The 19,478-nt window shown below is 39.2% G+C and overlaps 1 protein-coding gene across 1 annotated transcript in view; it reads left to right on the top strand.

The window, feature by feature from the left end:
- The window catches only part of PRKCG (protein kinase C gamma), a 462,939-nt gene that overhangs the window by 359,384 nt on the left and 84,077 nt on the right, over positions 1–19,478 (top strand). The window contains exon 6 of the mRNA XM_040325670.1: positions 12,653–12,809. Within this exon, the coding sequence (XP_040181604.1) occupies positions 12,653–12,809 (157 nt within the window). The remainder of the gene's footprint in view (positions 1–12,652; positions 12,810–19,478) is intronic.

Below are 19,478 nucleotides of genomic sequence, written 5' to 3'. Positions count from 1 at the left end.
TTCAAATAAGATTTAATGTGCAGTTATTTGTCTCTGTTGCCACCTTGTGGAGACTATGTGCCATCAAATGTCAATCTAACACCTAACATAAGTGATACCCCTTAGCAACAAGCCATAGTTAGAAATCCAAGTTTAGCATAAAGGTTATTTTTATCTCTTGATGTGCGCACACATAAAAACAGTATTCAAGCTGTCCTCTGAGCTCAGCATTGCAACCGTGCCATTGCATGAATGTAGATTATTTTGCATTCTTAATTCTGTAGATCAATATGTAAAGTGTAAGATGACAGAGAAAGCTTGTGGTTAGGCTCAAATAAAATTTGGTAACATTCCTAAAAATAAAAAAAATCTTTATCCCTGAATGCTACTAAACTTAAATCCATATTTTTATATTTATCGTTGCTGGGTGGCCTTTGATAGGATAGGTACAATTTACAAGGCTTTAATACCTAGATAAGCATTTGTATTATAATAATGTGATTGTAATTTGCAACTCCTATTGGCGGCAGATGAAAATAAACATTCTTATCCTAATGTGTTAGCTTTGTATATTGAGCCTCTAGTCAAGACGAAAAAGCTACAATAGTAACTGATTTGTAACTTGCAATGGGGACACGGATATATGCTTGCTTCCGAGCCCTGCTCTTTGTGCCCATAAAACACACAGAGCGGGGCATGGACCCATCCCCAATCCCTAGTCTGTGGCACTAATTGACAGCACCAGGAGGCAATGGCTTTATGTTATAACAAAATTCACTTACTATTTGTAAATCCGCCGCCGCTCCGCAAAGTTTTTGTCAAAAGATACTTTTTAAGATTCCTTTCAGAAGGTTCTCATTTTGCTTGTGGGCATTGTGAAGCCCACAAGCAATTACTTCCTGGAAGTCGATGACGCTGTGTGATCATGGACCGCCTGTCCCGCCCCATTCTCCCGCATGCACATTGTAATATCAGCGCCGCGCTGTCAAGCACTCGGGTGAGTAAAAAAAAAAATAATATATATATATATATATATATATATAAAAAACAAAAAGAGAATGCAGCGCTAATGAGTGACAAATCAACACTATAAGTGAATAATTAGTGATATTAACAAAAAAGAACCAATGATTAAAACGATCATTCCAAGGAATAAATAATTTAAAAAAAGTAAGAAGAGAAAAACCACCAGGCTGCAAATAGTCCAGAAATTAGTGAATGATCGCACTTAATTTTCTCTTAATTGTCCCACAAGTGAAAATGTGAAGAAACTAAAAAAGGAAGGATTACACAGAAAATCCATATAAAAAAAGATCCATAAAGGCTTCCAAGATGGTGAAGATAGGGTGATGAGAGATGAAATTCCACACTGCACCCGTGCTTGTAAAATGCCTGCTTACCGAAATTAAAGACTGTATCTCACCAGTCTCATAAAGCCTATGGGAATTGAGGTATCCCACAACCCATCCACCTGGATGATCAGAGGGCTCAGCATAGGATCCGAACGGAACCGTGGATAATAAAAGAGAGAGGGATTCTCATAGCGTATAACGTTTAAAATCAATGAGTATTTAATAAAAGTTGCACTTACAATTAAGTAGTGAATAACAGACAGTAATGGAAACAGTCACAGGAAGGATTCCTTCTCCGATGCTTCAATGCTACGATGCTCCTCGCTACCAGGACTCACACACTGCCGGCGTTCAGGACGGAAACGCGATGACGTCACAGCAACCCGACGATCGTTTTGTCTCAATAGGACATCTACGGGGGTTTGGCCGGATGACGACGTCAGCGCGCGCAGTGTATAAATAGCAGAGGACTCCATCTTTGAGATGGGAAAGACGTGCAGGGGCCCTCGTATTCAACTAAGGGCAGCATAATATAATTGGTAGCGGGAGAGAGAGATAAATTCCGATCATTGCATGAAGCTAATCGATCGACATAATAAACATAAATTCTTATAGCATATAAGAAACAGAACGCAGGAGTGTGTTGTCAACCAGTAGGATAGCATCAGGTAGCGACAACTTGGTGTGATCGGAGAAGATCAATGTTGTGTCATAAATTAATACAGTGTAAACAGTTAATATGCATTCTAGTTTTCAAATTAAATATGCTTAAATTACAATGTAAATTAAATTAAAAATTATGTGGTTAATACAACAGTATACTAACAAGTCCATATGGGACTGTATACAGACATGCATGCCAGTGATTAATTGCCGGAATGCATATAGCAATCAATAAGGCGTCAAGTTTACTTCTGCCATACCAAAGTGTAAAGCATGCCAGTGACTAGCATGCCGGTGTTCAATCACCGGAATGCATATAGCAATCAGTACGGCATCAAGTTTACTGTAACCATACTGGAGTGCGATGCACGCCAATGTTTAACAACAATATACATAAGTATAATAAAAATTATTAATAAAACCATATAGGATTAACCCTAAATTAATCGTGGGTCACAAGAGTTTTAAATAATAATTTGTTAAAAAGAAATTTATATTAGGAGTTGTTAAGGAAACAGTTAATATCCCAATCGACATTTAGTCCGAAGGGAATAAAAGATTTTAAACAAAAAATCCAGCGAGTCTCTAGCCTCGATATGGCACGAACCATATTAGTGCCTCTCCAATGGGGGCGGATGTTGTCAATAGCAAAAAAGCTGGTCCCCTTCAAATCTCTCCCATGGTATTTATCATAGTGTTTAGAAAGATTATGTTTAGGGAACCCGCTCTTAATCCTACCTATGTGTTCACCGAGGCGAATATGTAGTTCACGTTTAGTGCGACCCACATATTGCTTCGAACATGGGCACTGTATCATGTACACCACATACTTTGTCGAACAGGTGATAAATGATTCGATCTCATGTGTTTTCCCAGTAACTGTAGATTGGAAATTCGTGCATTTTCTTTCCTTAAAGGAATTTACCTTACATACACTACATTTCCGGCATGGAAAAAAGCCCTGCACCGGCATGCTAGTCACTGGCATGCTTTACACTTTGGTATGGCAGAAGTAAACTTGACGCCTTATTGATTGCTATATGCATTCCGGCAATTAATCACTGGCATGCATGTCTGTATACAGTCCCATATGGACTTGTTAGTATACTGTTGTATTAACCACATAATTTTTAATTTAATTTACATTGTAATTTAAGCATATTTAATTTGAAAACTAGAATGCATATTAACTGTTTACACTGTATTAATTTATGACACAACATTGATCTTCTCCGATCACACTAAGTTGTCGCTACCTGATGCTATCCTACTGGTTGACAACACACTCCTGCGTTCCGTTTCTTATATGCTATAAGAATTTATGTTTATTATGTCGATCGATTAGCTTCATGCAATGATCGGAATTTATCTCTCTCTCCCGCTACCAATTATATTATGCTGCCCTTAGTTGAATACGAGGGCCCCTGCACGTCTTTCCCATCTCAAAGATGGAGTCCTCTGCTATTTATACACTGCGCGCGCTGACGTCGTCATCCGTCCAAACCCCCGTAGATGTCCTATTGAGACGAAACGATCGTCGGGTTGCTGTGACGTCATCGCGTTTCCGTCCTCAACGCCGGCGGTGTGTGAGTCCTGGTAGCGAGGAGCATCGTAGCATTGAAGCATCGGAGAAGGAATCCTTCCTGTGACTGTTTCCATTACTGTCTGTTATTCACTACTTAATTGTAAGTGCAACTTTTATTAAATACTCATTGATTTTAAACGTTATACGCTATGAGAATCCCTCTCTCTTTTATTATCCACGGTTCCGTTCGGATCCTATGCTGAGCCCTCTGATCATCCAGGTGGATGGGTTGTGGGATACCTCAATTCCCATAGGCTTTATGAGACTGGTGAGATACAGTCTTTAATTTCGGTAAGCAGGCATTTTACAAGCACGGGTGCAGTGTGGAATTTCATCTCTCATCACCCTATCTTCACCATCTTGGAAGCCTTTATGGATCTTTTTTTATATGGATTTTCTGTGTAATCCTTCCTTTTTTAGTTTCTTCACATTTTCACTTGTGGGACAATTAAGAGAAAATTAAGTGCGATCATTCACTAATTTCTGGACTATTTGCAGCCTGGTGGTTTTTCTCTTCTTACTTTTTTTAAATTATTTATTCCTTGGAATGATCGTTTTAATCATTGGTTCTTTTTTGTTAATATCACTAATTATTCACTTATAGTGTTGATTTGTCACTCATTAGCGCTGCATTCTCTTTTTGTTTTTTATGTTTGTAAGATTGTTGTACACAATTTAATGCTAGCAGCTCACTATTATCATAATTATTAATTTTTATTCTATACCTTTTTAATCACTCAATCAATTCAGCGCAGCGCCAACCTTAGGGTTCTTTGTTCTATCTATCTATCTATATATATATATATATATATATATATATATATATATATATATATATATATATATATATATATATATATATATATATATATATATATATAATTTTTTTTTTTTTTTTAGGTCTAATATGCACATTAATGGAAACATTTTTTTTTATTTTATATGGAAACTCCATTTTAAGGTCCAAAATGAGGACTTGCTAAACCTGAGAGTACTGCAAATCAGTCATTTCTTCTCCAACCAGACTGCCCCAGAACCCTTCACCCTGCATGGGTGAAAACCCCTGAGTACTCAACAAAATCCATTATTAAAGGGATTATAAAGGTACTCCAGGTACATGACAGAACAGCCAAGGTTTAATACCGCAAACCACCAAAAGACCCCCAGTACCGTGAGATAACTCAATTGAACAGAAGATACAAAGAATGAGTTCAGGAAATTGTCTGATCTTTATTGGGCGGGTATACAGCTTAGATTTGATTCAACTTGACCAATCACAATAGGGGAGGGGGAGTGGATAGTAAAAGGATACATTGAATACATTAACAATGAAATGATTTATACTTGCTTATAACCTCTAAAAACATGGCTGACATAAGGTTACCAAAGTGGATATACCATCTGGATATGACTAATAAGTCATGCTTTCCTATTCTCTGCTCCATATTCCATTATATAGGAAGGTAGTCTAAACCATATTCTTTATATAGGATATACAAAGTAGAAATGCCTATGCAAGCTATCTTTTTGTCTTTTTGTGTGTGCGCTTTGCAAAGCTGGAAATACAGAATAAGTCAACTCAAGTCTGAGACTATAAGCTAAAGATATATAAACTTATAGCCATCAAGATGGAGTCACCGTTGTTCAGTCATATAACTACACCTCTTAAAAGGACCACAATCCAAATGACAAAGAAATATGCCTGCCGTCCAGGACACATCTCCTGTACAAATAACATTAAATTACAATATGTCTTGTTTAGCAATTGTATATGCAATACAATATATTGTGTAGGAAAGTGGAGTCACCCTTAAACTTCTTATCCCTTAAATGGATCATCAAGCCCCTAACCAATGCGTAAAATTAAACCTTGACACATGTCCTAAACCCAACACCTAACCATGTCTCATTTGTAATCTTAAAGGAGTTGTAAAGTCTGAGGCCCCATACATGGGTGTAGGAACCCTTACAAATCTGGGGGGGACAGCATTTTTACTCGCCACCTACACTGACCCCCGACACCTACCTGACACATACACTGACCCCCGACACCTACCTGACACATACACTGACCCGACACCTACCTGACACATACACCTACACTGAAATATGTAAAATGAAGTACAGCGCTAAATGAATAAACAAATGAATGTCAATAGGTGCAATTATTAATCCTCAGGAACCGGACTAATAATTTACTGATTTTCATGATGTTATCCCTCAGGGCTTTCAGCATGTAAGCCTGTGAGGGAGGCAGAGCAACCGCCGGTCGGCAGCAGTAAGGCCTCTTTCACCCTGTTGAGTTTTTCAGGCGGTACAGCGCTAAAAATAGCGCTGCTATACCGCCTGAAAAACTCCTGCCCAGCCTTCTCAATGTGAAAGCCCGAGGGCTTTCACACTGAGGCAAAGCGCTGGCAGGAGAGAAAAAAATCTCCTGCAAGCAGCATCTTTGGAGCGATATGTATACCGCTCCTTCCCATTTAAAACAATGGGAAACCGCGGTAATACCACCCGCAATGCGCCTCTGCAGAGGCGAATTGCAGGTGGTATTAACCCTTTATCAGCCGCTAGTGGGGGTTATCAGCCGCTAGGAGAGTCACGCCACGTGTTAATGCACAGATAGTACTGACAGAGACCGTTACATGCCAAAAGCCCCCTCCAAGCCCCCCCTTAGGAATCAAATTAATGGATTTACTGAGCTTCATGATGTTATTCCTCAGGCTTTCAGCATCATGTAAGGGGTTAAATTATTAATCCTGCTAGGTATTTGGCATGTCGAATTCCCTGAGGGATGCATTATATAGCAGGATTAACCCCAAGGGGTTAAATAATCCTGCTATATGATGTATCCCTCAGGGAATTCGACATGCCAAATACCTAGCAGGATTCATAATTTAACCCCTTACATGATGCTGAAAGCCCTGAGGGATAACATTCCTGAGGGGAGGGGACTTTTGGCATGTAACGGTCTCGCTGTCTATACTCTCCTCTCCCTAACTAACTGCTGCTGCTGACCGGCGGTTGCTCTGCCTCCCTCACAGGCTCACTCGTGACTCACTTTTTGTTGTCCATAGAGTTGTTCCACTTCCCGGTCCCAGATGAAGGCTCTGAGCATTTCCAGGTCCGGTCAGAGAGGAAGGGTGGAGGAGAAGACGGCGGCGGCTTACAGATGCGCGGGCTGCCTTCGCGCATGCGCCGCCCGCGTTCAAGGACTGGCCAACCACGCCGGAGCACCTGATCACATTCGCCCAATCCCAGGGCGCCATCTGCCGCAAAATGGCGGTGACAATAACGGTAACGGAGTTCAGAAAAATGACACAAGTCCTCCTAACCTGGGGGGGATTTTACAATACCTGTCCCCCCCGCATTATTTCCTGGGGGGGATTCGTCCCCCCCGTCCCCCCCGGTTCCTACGCCCATGGCCCCATACACACCATAGAATCTATCCGCAGATAAATCCCATCAAATGGGTTTCTGCGGATAGATTCTATGGTGTGTACACTCCGTCGGATATTTATCCGCGGATAAATCTCCCCTGGGATGTATTTCCAGCAGATGGATATTTGCTGACATGCTCAACAAATCCATCTGCTGGAATCCATTCCAACGGATGGATCCGCTCGTCTGTACAGACTTACCGGATCCATTCGTCCAAAGGGATTCCCCGCACGCGTCGTAATGATTTGACGCATGCGTGGAATTCCTTATATGACAGCGTCGCGCCCGTCGCCGCGTCATAATAGCGGCGACGGCGCGACACGTCATCGGCAGAGGATTTCAGCGCGGATTTCAATGCGATGGTGTGTACACTCCATCGCATAGAAATCTTCTGAAATCCTCGAGAGGATTTATCCGCGGATACGGTCCGCTGGACCGTATCTGCGGATAAATCCTCTTGTGTGTATGGGGCCTCAGGGTTTTTCACCTTAATGCATTCTATGCAGTAGCCACCCTGGCAGTATGATTATGTCATATTTTGTGCGATTTAAAGCTGTACGATTGTTTTGCATAGAAATTTGGCGTTTTATATTGTAGGTCTGTAATTCTTAGTAATAACACTCTTAAATCTGTCCAAACAAGAGTCTAGTAGATATTGGTATGATAAAGTTTGAAACACTAAATCATAAATTATAATATAATAAATAACTATAAATACAAAAAAGTATAATATAATACAATTAATTTGCCCACGATTCATTATCGGAAAATGGTGGTAATAACTGCGCTAATACCATAAAACCATGTAACAAAAATGTGTTTGTTGCTGTGATGCAAACCATAGTAAAGCTGCGATTTTCTGTATCATACAAACGGTGGACAAAATGGAAAAAGAAAAAATCGTGCTACTAGCTTAATAAACAAAATACATAAAGTGATACTATGTACATAAAGAGAAAACTCTAATACAAAAACTGTAAATATAAATTTGTGTATGCAAATATAAATTCGTGCAGCGCCGGTCGCATGCAGGTAAACCCGTTTTAGTAGGAGTCATCGAACAGTCCAGGGGGTGATGCCAGTGTGCCGCTGTGGTCCCCTGTAACTAAGGGACCAATTTGTTCTGGTAAGCAGAGTTGTATGCTTTTTGGTGGAGGGCACCATTGGAATATAACCTATCAACATAGGTCACAATTTATTGTCCAAGTTCACAACTAGGATCTTTTCACTCGGGTGGATGAGGATTTGGATTTCCCCCTCTCTCCTTTTTTGATGATTTCAGAACATTTGGACATTGTTTTTCTGTTTTTGACATTTTTTATGTTAGCCCTTTCCGTCAGGAGAACTATGGGCCTTTGCCACATATGAGGACACATACACAAATTTATATTTACAGTTTTTGTATTAGTGTTTTCTCTCTCTTTTATGTACATAGTATCACTTTATGCATTTTGTTTATTAAGCTAGTAGCGCGATTTTTTTCTTTTTCCACGATTCATTATCGCTCAATTCTGCAAGTATTCTAATTTGCTATCGCTGTTTTCTAGCTAGTCAAAAACCACTTTTGACATAAAGGGGCACTTTCTGGTTGCTATGGACAATCTCAAATTTTCAGGCTGAAAGAACAGTATATATAATATAAAACTGCATACAGTGCATTGGACAAAGCATTAGGGACAAAAGGGAGGTGAAATGATTTAATACAGTAATGTAATCTGTAAGATTACAGTGTACTGTATGTGTTATGTTTTGTGTACTTTTTGAATTTGCCGCCAGGCTCCGCACACATGCGTTGCGACGCTCGAAGGGGAAGGGAACCTGGCACACAGAGGCATCGGGCAGAGGACACAGTGGGGGGACATCGCAGGATCCTGGGGACAAGGTAAGTTTACTGCACCAGGATCCTGTATTGCAATCCCGAGTGTGGTTCGGGGTTACCGCTAATGGTACTGAAATTTAACACCGAGCCACACTCTTGAAAACCACCAGGGAGGTTGCTGCAGAACCCCCCCAGAGCTCCCCTTTTTTTTAGCTGAACCCAATCATTCCAGGGACGAGAACGAGCCCAGCAGCTCCAGCTGCTTGTTTGTGCAGTACGGCAAAAGTACAGCAGCTTCCTGAGGACGCAATATATCTTGCGAAACGCATAGAGGCTGCTGATACCCACGGGATACCACACCGATCGTAAGAGAGGTTCGGGGGGAACGAAGTAGAGGAACGCTATTTCTCTCATATGGTTGCATACACGGCTGGAGAAGCTTGGTGCCGGCAAACAGGCACACTAAAATGTGAGTGCAATATATGCTTTGTATTTTAAATCAAATAATTTTTTTCACCTACTACACTATGATGGGCATCCTTTCCCTGTGAGCTTTTATAGAGAAAGAGAAGTCATAACAATATATTCAAGATACCTGACAGCTGTGGTGATGCAAAACAGGAGTGGTTATCCTGGGAATGAACCAAAGGCCTTTATTGAATGGGATCTGGTGAGTGGCCATTTTTAACGGTGATGGGAAGATCACGGAAGTGGTGAAATCACGTTTGTATTTGAACACTTCACAGGAGAAATTCTTATTGATTAAAAGCACCTGGTTACCACATTAGGACTTTTTTTTTTTTTTTTTAGTAAAGAGAAAAGGATTTATTTAGGAATCCTCCTTCACATGTATATTTTAATAATATTTGCTAACCATTTTACTACACTAATTGTGGTTTAGTAACACTAGAAACGTTGTTTATATATATTTTCTGTGAATTCGAAAAAGTAGTGCACGTTTTTGAAAATTCAACACTCATATGATATGTTTACGTGTTTTTATATATACATATGCAGTTTTTTAAGAAAAACATACGTACAACTTTTGGTGGATTGTCACTTATTGGTAAATTTGTGGTGGAATAGCACAAGGCGATACTTATAGATGCTAATTAATTTTGCTTATTGCACATGATAAGGTAGATGTAGGTCACCTACCAGGGTAGCGCAATCCTTATATTACATTAATTATACTTTGGGCGAGCCACCATTGAGCGACTTGCACCCTTCTGATTGCAGCAAACCATTCAATATAGAATAAGATTTGTTTCCATTTGCGCCAGTAACATCTGTCCCATATATGTCCCTACTCTAGCTGCACACTGTGCAAAGCTGAATTATGGTCCTCTTCACTACTCTCACACTATCCCTAGACTGACACTAAACTAATATTCTACACTGACAATTGAAGCAAAATAGCACAGTATAGCACACTAACTAACAGCACTGAACAGAGCCCTGTTCTATCTCTCTACACCAAAATCACACTGAAAATGGCTGCCATTGAAAATACTTTTATACTGTGGGGCGGGAATGAGCCATGATTGGATAAAGTCATGATGACAGTGTCCAATCAAGACTTTGACAGTGCTCTGTGCCCTGATCGGCTGAAGCTTTCACTGCTTCAGCCAATCAGGACTTGCAATGCACTGTTCAGTGCTGCAATGCATTGTGATCGGTTCAGGGGGGGGGGGGGGCGAACAAACGGTCGAACAGACCAAACTTATACTTACCGAACTTATACCGAACTTATACTCTGGCTGAACCATTCGCCCATCACTAATCAGCACTGCTGTAAATACCATCCCTTTCATCAAGTATTAACAAAAATATCAACAAAATATTATAAAACATTTTAAACACCCACAGCTATCCGTTTATATATATATATATATATATATATATATATATATATATATATATATATAATGTGTGTGTATGTGTTATAGAAAATTATTTTCTTATTAAACATTAAAAAAATATATAAACAAAAAAAATACAATAATAAAAATATATATTTATCCCTTTGTGTTATTTTACATACTTTGAAAGAAGAGTTGTATCTTCTGTTTCTTGCATTCCGTCCTGGTTAGATGTTTCTGTGCAGAGCGTGCATGCATGAGTAGTTAAGCATAGTCTTTCCTACGTTATTCTTGCTCTATATTTAGACATCAGGTGACACCTTGGCTCCACCCCGCTGAAGAAGTCCAATAGGACATAACACATACGGGAGGAGGAGCCGCTGCTATCCAAATGTATCATGTGCTACAGTGTTTTACTATACTAGCCCTCCGGCGGATGTTTTATATGCTGTACACAAAACGCAGGAGTCTGTAAGTTACTTTTTAAATAAAGCACAAGTTGTATTACAATACAGAGAGCACTTTGATACATTTTTTGTCCTATATTTGCCATCTTGATGATGGGGATGTTCTGATCTGCTGAGACATTTGCCTACGCTCCCCCTTTTTTTCCCCAGGTTAGAGGGAAAAATTGTGAGTCTTGACCTGACTGTAGATACAGGGGTCAATCTTTTTGAGGTAAGCGAAGCAACCCTTATGCGGGTGGTGGGCTCTTTACACTTGCAATCGGTGTCTCCACATCTCTGGATTTCTTAACTCAGGAATCTGAACACTGTTGTGTTTTTCCTTGGATGTGGACTTTTATTCGCAATATGTTATTATTTATTTGCGCTGTACTTTTATATTAATGCACTGATATTTTTAACGTACAATAACGCACGCATATATACTGCGTTAAACATGCAGTAATGCATAGATATATACTGTGTTAAATGTGGAAAAATGCATGGATATATACTGCATTAAATGTGCAGTAATCTGATATATACTGCATTAAACGCGCAGTAATGCATCAATATATACTGTACTGCAGGAAACCTGCCCTGGCAAATTAAATTGACACTAAAGTAAAAACGAATAGACACACTACACTCACAAGACTGACACTAAAAGTAAAGATTTATGGTCACACTAAACTCACACTGATCTATCACTAGATTCACACTAAACTGATATTCTGCACTGACAATAGAGGCACAATAGCACGCTATAGCACATTAACTTGCAGCACTGAACAGAGTCCTGTTCTATCTCTCTCCATCCCAATAACACACTGCAAATGGCCGCTATGGGGAGAATATTTTTATAGTGTGGGGCAGGGCTAAGAGAAATGAGCCATGATTGAATAGAAACACCATTACTTCCTCCAATCATGGCTCTGACAGTGCTCTGTGCCTTGATTGGGCAACGTTTCATTGCTTCAGCCGATCAGAGCTTCCAATGCACTGTGCGGCGGCGCAGTGCACTGTGGTCATTTGGCAGGCCGAACAACCGGTCAAACGCCGTGGTAATTTGTTCATCCAACTCTAGTATGAGCCTGGGAAAAAACTGATGTCAGCTTTTAGAGCTTTGCCATTCAAAATGTGTCCTATCTGTATACAGGGGTGGATAGGTACACAATGTTATAGGGTTTCAAGATCTGAGCTACAAATTTATCTATAAATTTAGTTATTACGTGTTAATTTGTTCTATTAGGTAACCTCAATAATTCTATACCTTATTCTAGAATCTACCCTCTCACTTTTTAGGTAAAAATAATATAAAGATTTAAATAAATGGCTGTGGAAGCAGTGGCACACTGCAAAAACTATGTTGATAATGAATTCTTAGCTAAATAATTTGCTTTGGATGGGGTTGTCCTTTAGTTTTTTTATGTTATTTGATTCTGTTAATTGAAACATTCCGAAAACATGAACACACGCAATTATTTTGTTTCTTTATTTGATTACTCAAGTATGTGAAGCTCGGAATCTTATTCCTATGGATCCCAATGGCTTGTCAGACCCATATGTGAAGTTGAAGCTCATACCAGACCCAAAGAACCTAACCAAACAGAAAACCAGGACTGTCAAGTCTACGCTTAACCCTATATGGAATGAAGCCTTTATATTGTAAGTAAGCTGTTCTTCCCATTTACCATTAAAGGGGATGGTATTTTTTGAATGCTTTAGTATACATATTAAAGCAATCATCTGAATACCAATAATCTTATTAATGTTTGATAATTACCTAAAAACCATGTTGCTAGTTTGTAAATACATTTGTACAAAGAAGGCAGACATATTTGTAAGGTATACATGAGATGTAAACGTTTTCTTTCTGCTAATATGATTTTGCCTTGCTTATTATCTTCTCTCACTGCATGCCTGTCAGACAGGGTCTGTTTGATTCAAAATAACAGACTTATTCAAGTCTCTAATGAAGTGAAACACCCACAGTTCTCCTGGTAGCCAGAATACAGTATTTTTCCTATGCTTTAGGTGACATCAAGGAGGTGCCTATAAAAAGTATTCACACCCCTTGAAAGTTTCCACATTTTGTCATGTTACAACCAAAAATGTATATGTATTTTATTGGGATTTTATGCAATAGACCAGGGATATGCAATTAGCGGACCTCCATCTGTAGCAGAACTACAAGTCCCATGAGGCATAGCAAGACTCTGACAGCCACAAGCATGACACCCAGAGGCATGATGGGACTTGTAGTTTTGCAACAGCTGGAGGTCCACTAATTGCATATCCCTGCAATAGACCAACACAAAGTGGCACATAATTGTAAAGTAGAAGAAAAATGATAAATCATTTTTTTAAAATGCTTTACAAATAAATATCTGAAAAGTATGGCCAGAGATGACGGGAAGATAGATGGAGCCAAATACATGGCAATCTAAAAAAAAAAATGTTAGTGTCTGCAAAAGACTTGAGACTGGGGTGAAGGTTCACCTTCCAACAGGACAATGACCCTAAACATACATCCAGAGCTACATTGGAATGGTTTAGATCAAAGCATTTTCATGTGTTAGAATGGCCCAATCAAAGTCCAGACCTAAATTCAAATGAGAATCTGTAGCAAGACTTTAAATTGCTGTTCACAGATGCTCTCCATCCAATCTGACAGATCTTGAGCTATTTTGCAAAGAAGAATGGGCAAAAATGTCACTCTCTAGATGTGCAAAGCTGGTAGAGATTAGGGATGAGCTTCGAGTTCAAGTCGAACTCATGTTCGACTCGAACATTGCCTGTTCGGGGGAACAACGAGCAAATTCAAGAAGCCGCGGAACACCCTGTTAAAGTCTATTGGAGAAATCTAAAGTACTAATTTCAAAGGCTAATATGCAAGTTATTGTCCTAAAAAGTGTTTGGGGACCTGGGTCCTGCCCCAGGGGACATGTATCAATGCAAAACAAAGTTTTAAAAACTGCAGTTTTTTCAGGAGCAGCGAATTTAATAATGCTTAGAGTGAAACAATAAAAGTGAAATATTCCTCTAAATTTCGTACTGGTGGGGCGTAAAGTAAGCATGTGAAAAAGTGCATGTTTCCAGTACTTAGAACTGTCCCTGCACAAAGTGTCATTTCTGAAAGAAATAAAGTCATTTAAAGCCGGACTTGCGGCTTTAATGAATTGTCGGCTCCCGGCAATTCAGAGAGGATTCATTCATAGAAAAAAAAAATAGTGTGGGGGTCCCCACAAATTCAATTACCAGGCCCTTCAGGGCCTGGTAATTATTTTATACTACTGTACAATAAACATTGCACTCAGAGGCACTTTTCTGTCTTTCCTTACATTGTTATTCAGAGTTGGCTTCACTCATGAGAAGAGCTTAGACCGGAGTGCGTGTCTCACTACCAAGATGCAGCATCAACATCATAATTTTTAGACACATCACCTCACTTCATTTGAACACTTTTTTTACCCTGTTTCTCTGGACTTTCTAGAATTATTATTATTATTGTTGTCCTTAATTGTGACCCATACCTAAATCCTGAGCGCTGTCATTTTGTTTATTTTAACGTGTAGAATGTGGCTTCCCGTGTGAACCGATTATTCAAGTATGTGATCAAAAAGTTCGGCCTGGTAGACATCACCAATAAGTAATTTGTATTCAGTTCAAAACATCACAGTATGGGTTACTGAAATCCGCAGATACCATTGTCTATTCGAGAGAATATCAGTAGACATTTTTGCATATTGTTTGTTAATAAAGCCTTCTGCAATATCGTCTTGCTTACTATCAGACCCAGATAATTCCAGAGCCTGGTCAGACTTATGTTGTACGGTTGACAGGTTCCTACAGAGTCAACAGACATACGCTTGACAGTCAAATGCTGACATTTTTTGGACTTGAGTTTGAAGTGATTAGTGGACATTGCCAGTGAAATAGGCATGTGTACTAGTTGGGAGTCCTGTATTTCAACTGATGGTTCTATGATAGTAGAGCCTTCTTTTTCCTCAAGAAGTAATAATAAATCTTGGAGGGCTTGTAATTCCTCTATAGTAAAATTCCCATCCCATCACTCGGATCCTCTCTATTCTTTTGACTCTATAGTAAAATGTTTAATGCGGTCAGCTAACTCTCTATCTCACTTTAAATGTCATTGGTCTTTGTCGTAAAGAAATTTGAACGTCAGGATTCTAGTGAACAGATAAAAATCCTTGGTAGTGTCATATTTGTCTAATTGTGCTGTAGGGCAGAAATTTAGCCCTAATTTCAATAATTATATTTCATCTGGTGAGAAGGAATAAGGAGTCAGATTGACAACACTTAATCCTAAATGAGAGAAAAATTAGTGGGTGGTAATCCTGTTGGTGCTAAGTCTGGGTCAAGTGTGCTTTGCTTGGTAGGCATAGGTGTGGAACCATTAGATGTATTAAGTAAAAGTTGAGATATACTAGGTAGTACTAGTGATGGGTAACATTCCAAGGGGTTACCAATAGTAGTTGGAGACACAGTGGTAGGGGTAGTGGATACAGTCATCATTGTAGCCGGGTTGGCTGTGTAATATTTGTAGTTCTTGAGCCAGAGAGCCAGTTCTTGAGCCAGAGAGCCTAAATGGGTGTTATGTTGAGCTAACATAGGTCCAGCCATGGCCTAACTGGATCTGTTAGGTTCACCATGATGTGTAGTAGGGTGAGTATTTTTCCTAGTGTTCTCTTCTGGACATTTCTTGGGGTGTGGTTTCGAATGACTACCACCATTGTAGACTCTTTTATGAGCACCCTAATTCGGGTTAAAACATGTAGACATGGATGATGTTGGAGTGGATTGAACAGATGAAGTAGACAAAGAGGAATCGGATTCAGTATCTTCTTCTTCTTTAGGGGCATGTGTGTTACTGTTGCCTGTGAGTTTATGCATGTACCCTGATCTTCTATGTTGGAACATGTTGTGCCATTGATAAACATAGCCATCTATGAAGGCCATATTATCGTTGTGCATTTTGGTCTGTTTTTTAAAAATGATGTCTTTATTGAGTTGAAGTATTCATTGACTTCCTAAAATTTTTTGCCAAAATGACCATGATTTTTGACCATTTCTTGTTTGGTTCGTAGGGTAATAAGCTCCTGGTCTAGGGATTGTAGATATTGAGATCCCAAGAACTATTTCAGGTATTCTACAAATGGCAAAATGCTCACACCTGTGAGCAGACATTTAGATCTGTATCGTAGATTTAACTCATTCCTGGTCACTTTTCTGGTCCTGGAGGTGGTCGCACAGGACCCCAGAGGAAGTAACTGGGATAAAAGGATTTTGCAACAAGAAACCGTGGATAGAGAATCTTAACACTAAACAAAATGCAGTCATACAAGCCATTTCTTTGAAATCAGGGTCAATACATATTCAATATCTATAGACGTTAGCCAATTTAGGAATGCACATCTAAATATCAACCTATGTGATGACTATCTATTTATAACTACCTGAAATGGACTACATGGACGTTTTTGTCTATGTGGCTTATTCATGTGGCCTAGGGTATATGTGCACATATTTTAGGAAGATGTATATTTAGTAGATGTTCTATGTGGTACAGATTGTTAAGCATTTTTGCATAATGTTTTATGTATAACTATATATTACACTATTAGTTACCTGTGCCTATAATATATATATTATGTATCTTTATGCATATTATATGTGTTTGTAGTAGCTGTCTCTGTTTATCCAGCGTCCAAATTGCTTGCTGAGTCTTGTGGTCAGATTTGTGGCCGTGTAGCCGCAGTCCTGATTCCTACACCCAGCCCTGGATGCAGCTGAGGCATTTGAGGGCTGGTGTGGGGGTGGCTCATTCCTGGCTGTGCTTCTCATTGGAAGTCTAGTCTATAGCAAAAACTGCGCGCTCCTTTCTCAAGTGACACTTGAGAAAGGAGCGCGCAGTTTTTGCTATAGACTAGCGCTGGCTCTGAAACGCGTTGTGTAGCTTCTTGACCCGTGTCAGCCACCGTCCTTCTGACGTCACTATTCATCAGACAAGCGGCTTGCCTTTACAGCGCTCACACACAGCCACAAGATTCGACTCTCCCATCCTGCAGAATCAAGCTTCTTTCACAGAATACAGGCACGACCTGGCTCCATTCAAAATACCTTCACTTTCACCTCTGTTCCTGCAATTTTAAATGTAAGTGTTGGATATTTGCACCAGTAATTTTAATTAAACCAGATGACTCAGAGGCGCTTTTTCCTGTCCTTTTTACATGTATGCCTGAGTTGACTTCACTCTCGGAGAGCAGCCCTTGGTTATCTGATGAAATTTGCCCAGTGAATACATCTTTATTGCATGGACATTGTATTCATATTTATGGACTTTAATATTTATGCTCTGAAATGCTGCTGTCACCACACCGTTGGTTTTAACTTTTACTGCTGATTGTCCTCATTGAACTTTCTGAGCGCTGTAACCCTGTGATTGTTTAGCTCCCGATCTATGCATTGACGGTCACTTCTTTTGGCTGGCCGCGCATGTGCGCGTGGTGCGTGCGCACCTCCACTCTGCCAGGTCAGGTGATGTGGGAGCCGCATGGCGCCGCCCCTTTTGATTGGAACACACATATAAGACTCACCATTGAGCCTTACACTGCATGTGGCAGATTTCTCCTCCGTGCTCCAGCGGTCGAGCTTGGCGTTTCCAATTACATCTAAGGTATGCACTGGTTATGTAACAGTCTCCTAGTTTAATGCTTTCCTTGACTTTTAGGCTTACTTTTAGACTGTCTAGATGTGATCCTTTTTTTTTGAGTGGTGTCAGTGTATTTTACTCTTTTGGGGAAGGTCTTATGGTCAGAGAGATGTGTGATACAAATGATGGTTTTTGATTGCCCGATCTTCTTTCTTACCATAAATATGTAGAATTATACCTATTAATGTAATACATTCCCCATCCCCTCCCCCCACTCTTGATAACATTTAAATTATTATGTATGTAGATCTCTCTTTTGTACTTTCTGTATATGAACATTTTCACATCTATATATTTATAGATGTCCATCTCTGCTCATGGTCTCGTGTGACAGTCTACATATTTGCCCCTTCTTTGTTTATTAGAGAGAGACTGCGTTTATTACTCTTTTCTATACCTAATGACATTGGTCAGAGATAGGTGCATTTTTTGTGATCACTGGTTCCGCCATTTTTGGTATAGCCCACGCCTATTTCTAAAGTAGTATTTAGCAGCAGTATGTTTGGTGGTAGTCTCGTTCCCTCTCTCTCTATATGTACTTTAAAGAAAAACAGCTTTTGTGTGTGGTTCTACTATTCTTTTACCTTTATAGCCACCGGGGTGTCACCACATTTGTCCACAGCATTCCATGCATGCAATTTTTTCATTTGGATTATTGGATCCCAGACACGGCTTTAACATTTTGTTTACAACTATTGATCAAGCATTGCATATTTGTGTGTATATATACTTATTTGATGTCTCTTTATTTCATTTAGAAAAATGCAAATAAGCTACTGAAGAAGCAGTCTTCCCAAAACACGTAGAGCTTTCCCTTACTACTACCATTTTACTTTAGCCATGTTGATCACTATTAGGGTCTTCAGATTTTTTGACCCATGATCTAGCGGCTTGAGTTGAAGATATCAATGTTTAACTGTTGGATGCTACAGTAATGTTTTTATATGACTTTTTTAGTATTATATATGATTTGTTACTAAAATTTGTTTTTACTACTGGAGCCTAAAAAGTCCATATTTCCTTTCCAAACATATACATTTTATTATTAGGATGTGACACTATGTACTATGTTAATTTACACCCACAGTACCATCATGTGTTGGTGTATTTGTCATTATTTATTGTTCTCATTTATAGGTGAGATTTTCCTAACATATATACAGTCCTTATTCCATTTGTAATAAAAAATACTATTTTAAAAGCAAGTTTTGTTTATTTACTAAATTGCAAAAGAAAAAGATTGTGCCCATGGGACTTTTTAGAGTTACACCAAATAAAGTTAATACCACTTTAGATTAAATTTACGAAATGTATTCCATATCAAAGTAAAAAATTTGACATAGTAAATAATACATATGTCACAATAAAAATTAAAAAGGTACAAATGTAAGTCGACATATATTGGTAAAATATATAAAACATGAGGCACCAATCTCAATGTTACAATGGGAGATCCAAAGAGGGCTAACCGTACCTATAATGTTGGCAGCCCACAAGTGGTAAATGCAGATCCTGTCCAAAGGGGGCCCCACTATTGTATATACCGTATTTATCGGCGTATACTGTGCACTTTTTTACCCTTAAAATAAGGGGAAAATCGT

The sequence above is a fragment of the Rana temporaria genome, chromosome 10 (genome assembly GCF_905171775.1).
Source record: "Rana temporaria chromosome 10, aRanTem1.1, whole genome shotgun sequence".
Classification (NCBI taxonomy): Eukaryota; Metazoa; Chordata; class Amphibia; order Anura; family Ranidae; genus Rana; species Rana temporaria.
This window is presented reverse-complemented; position numbering and strand designations above follow the sequence as displayed.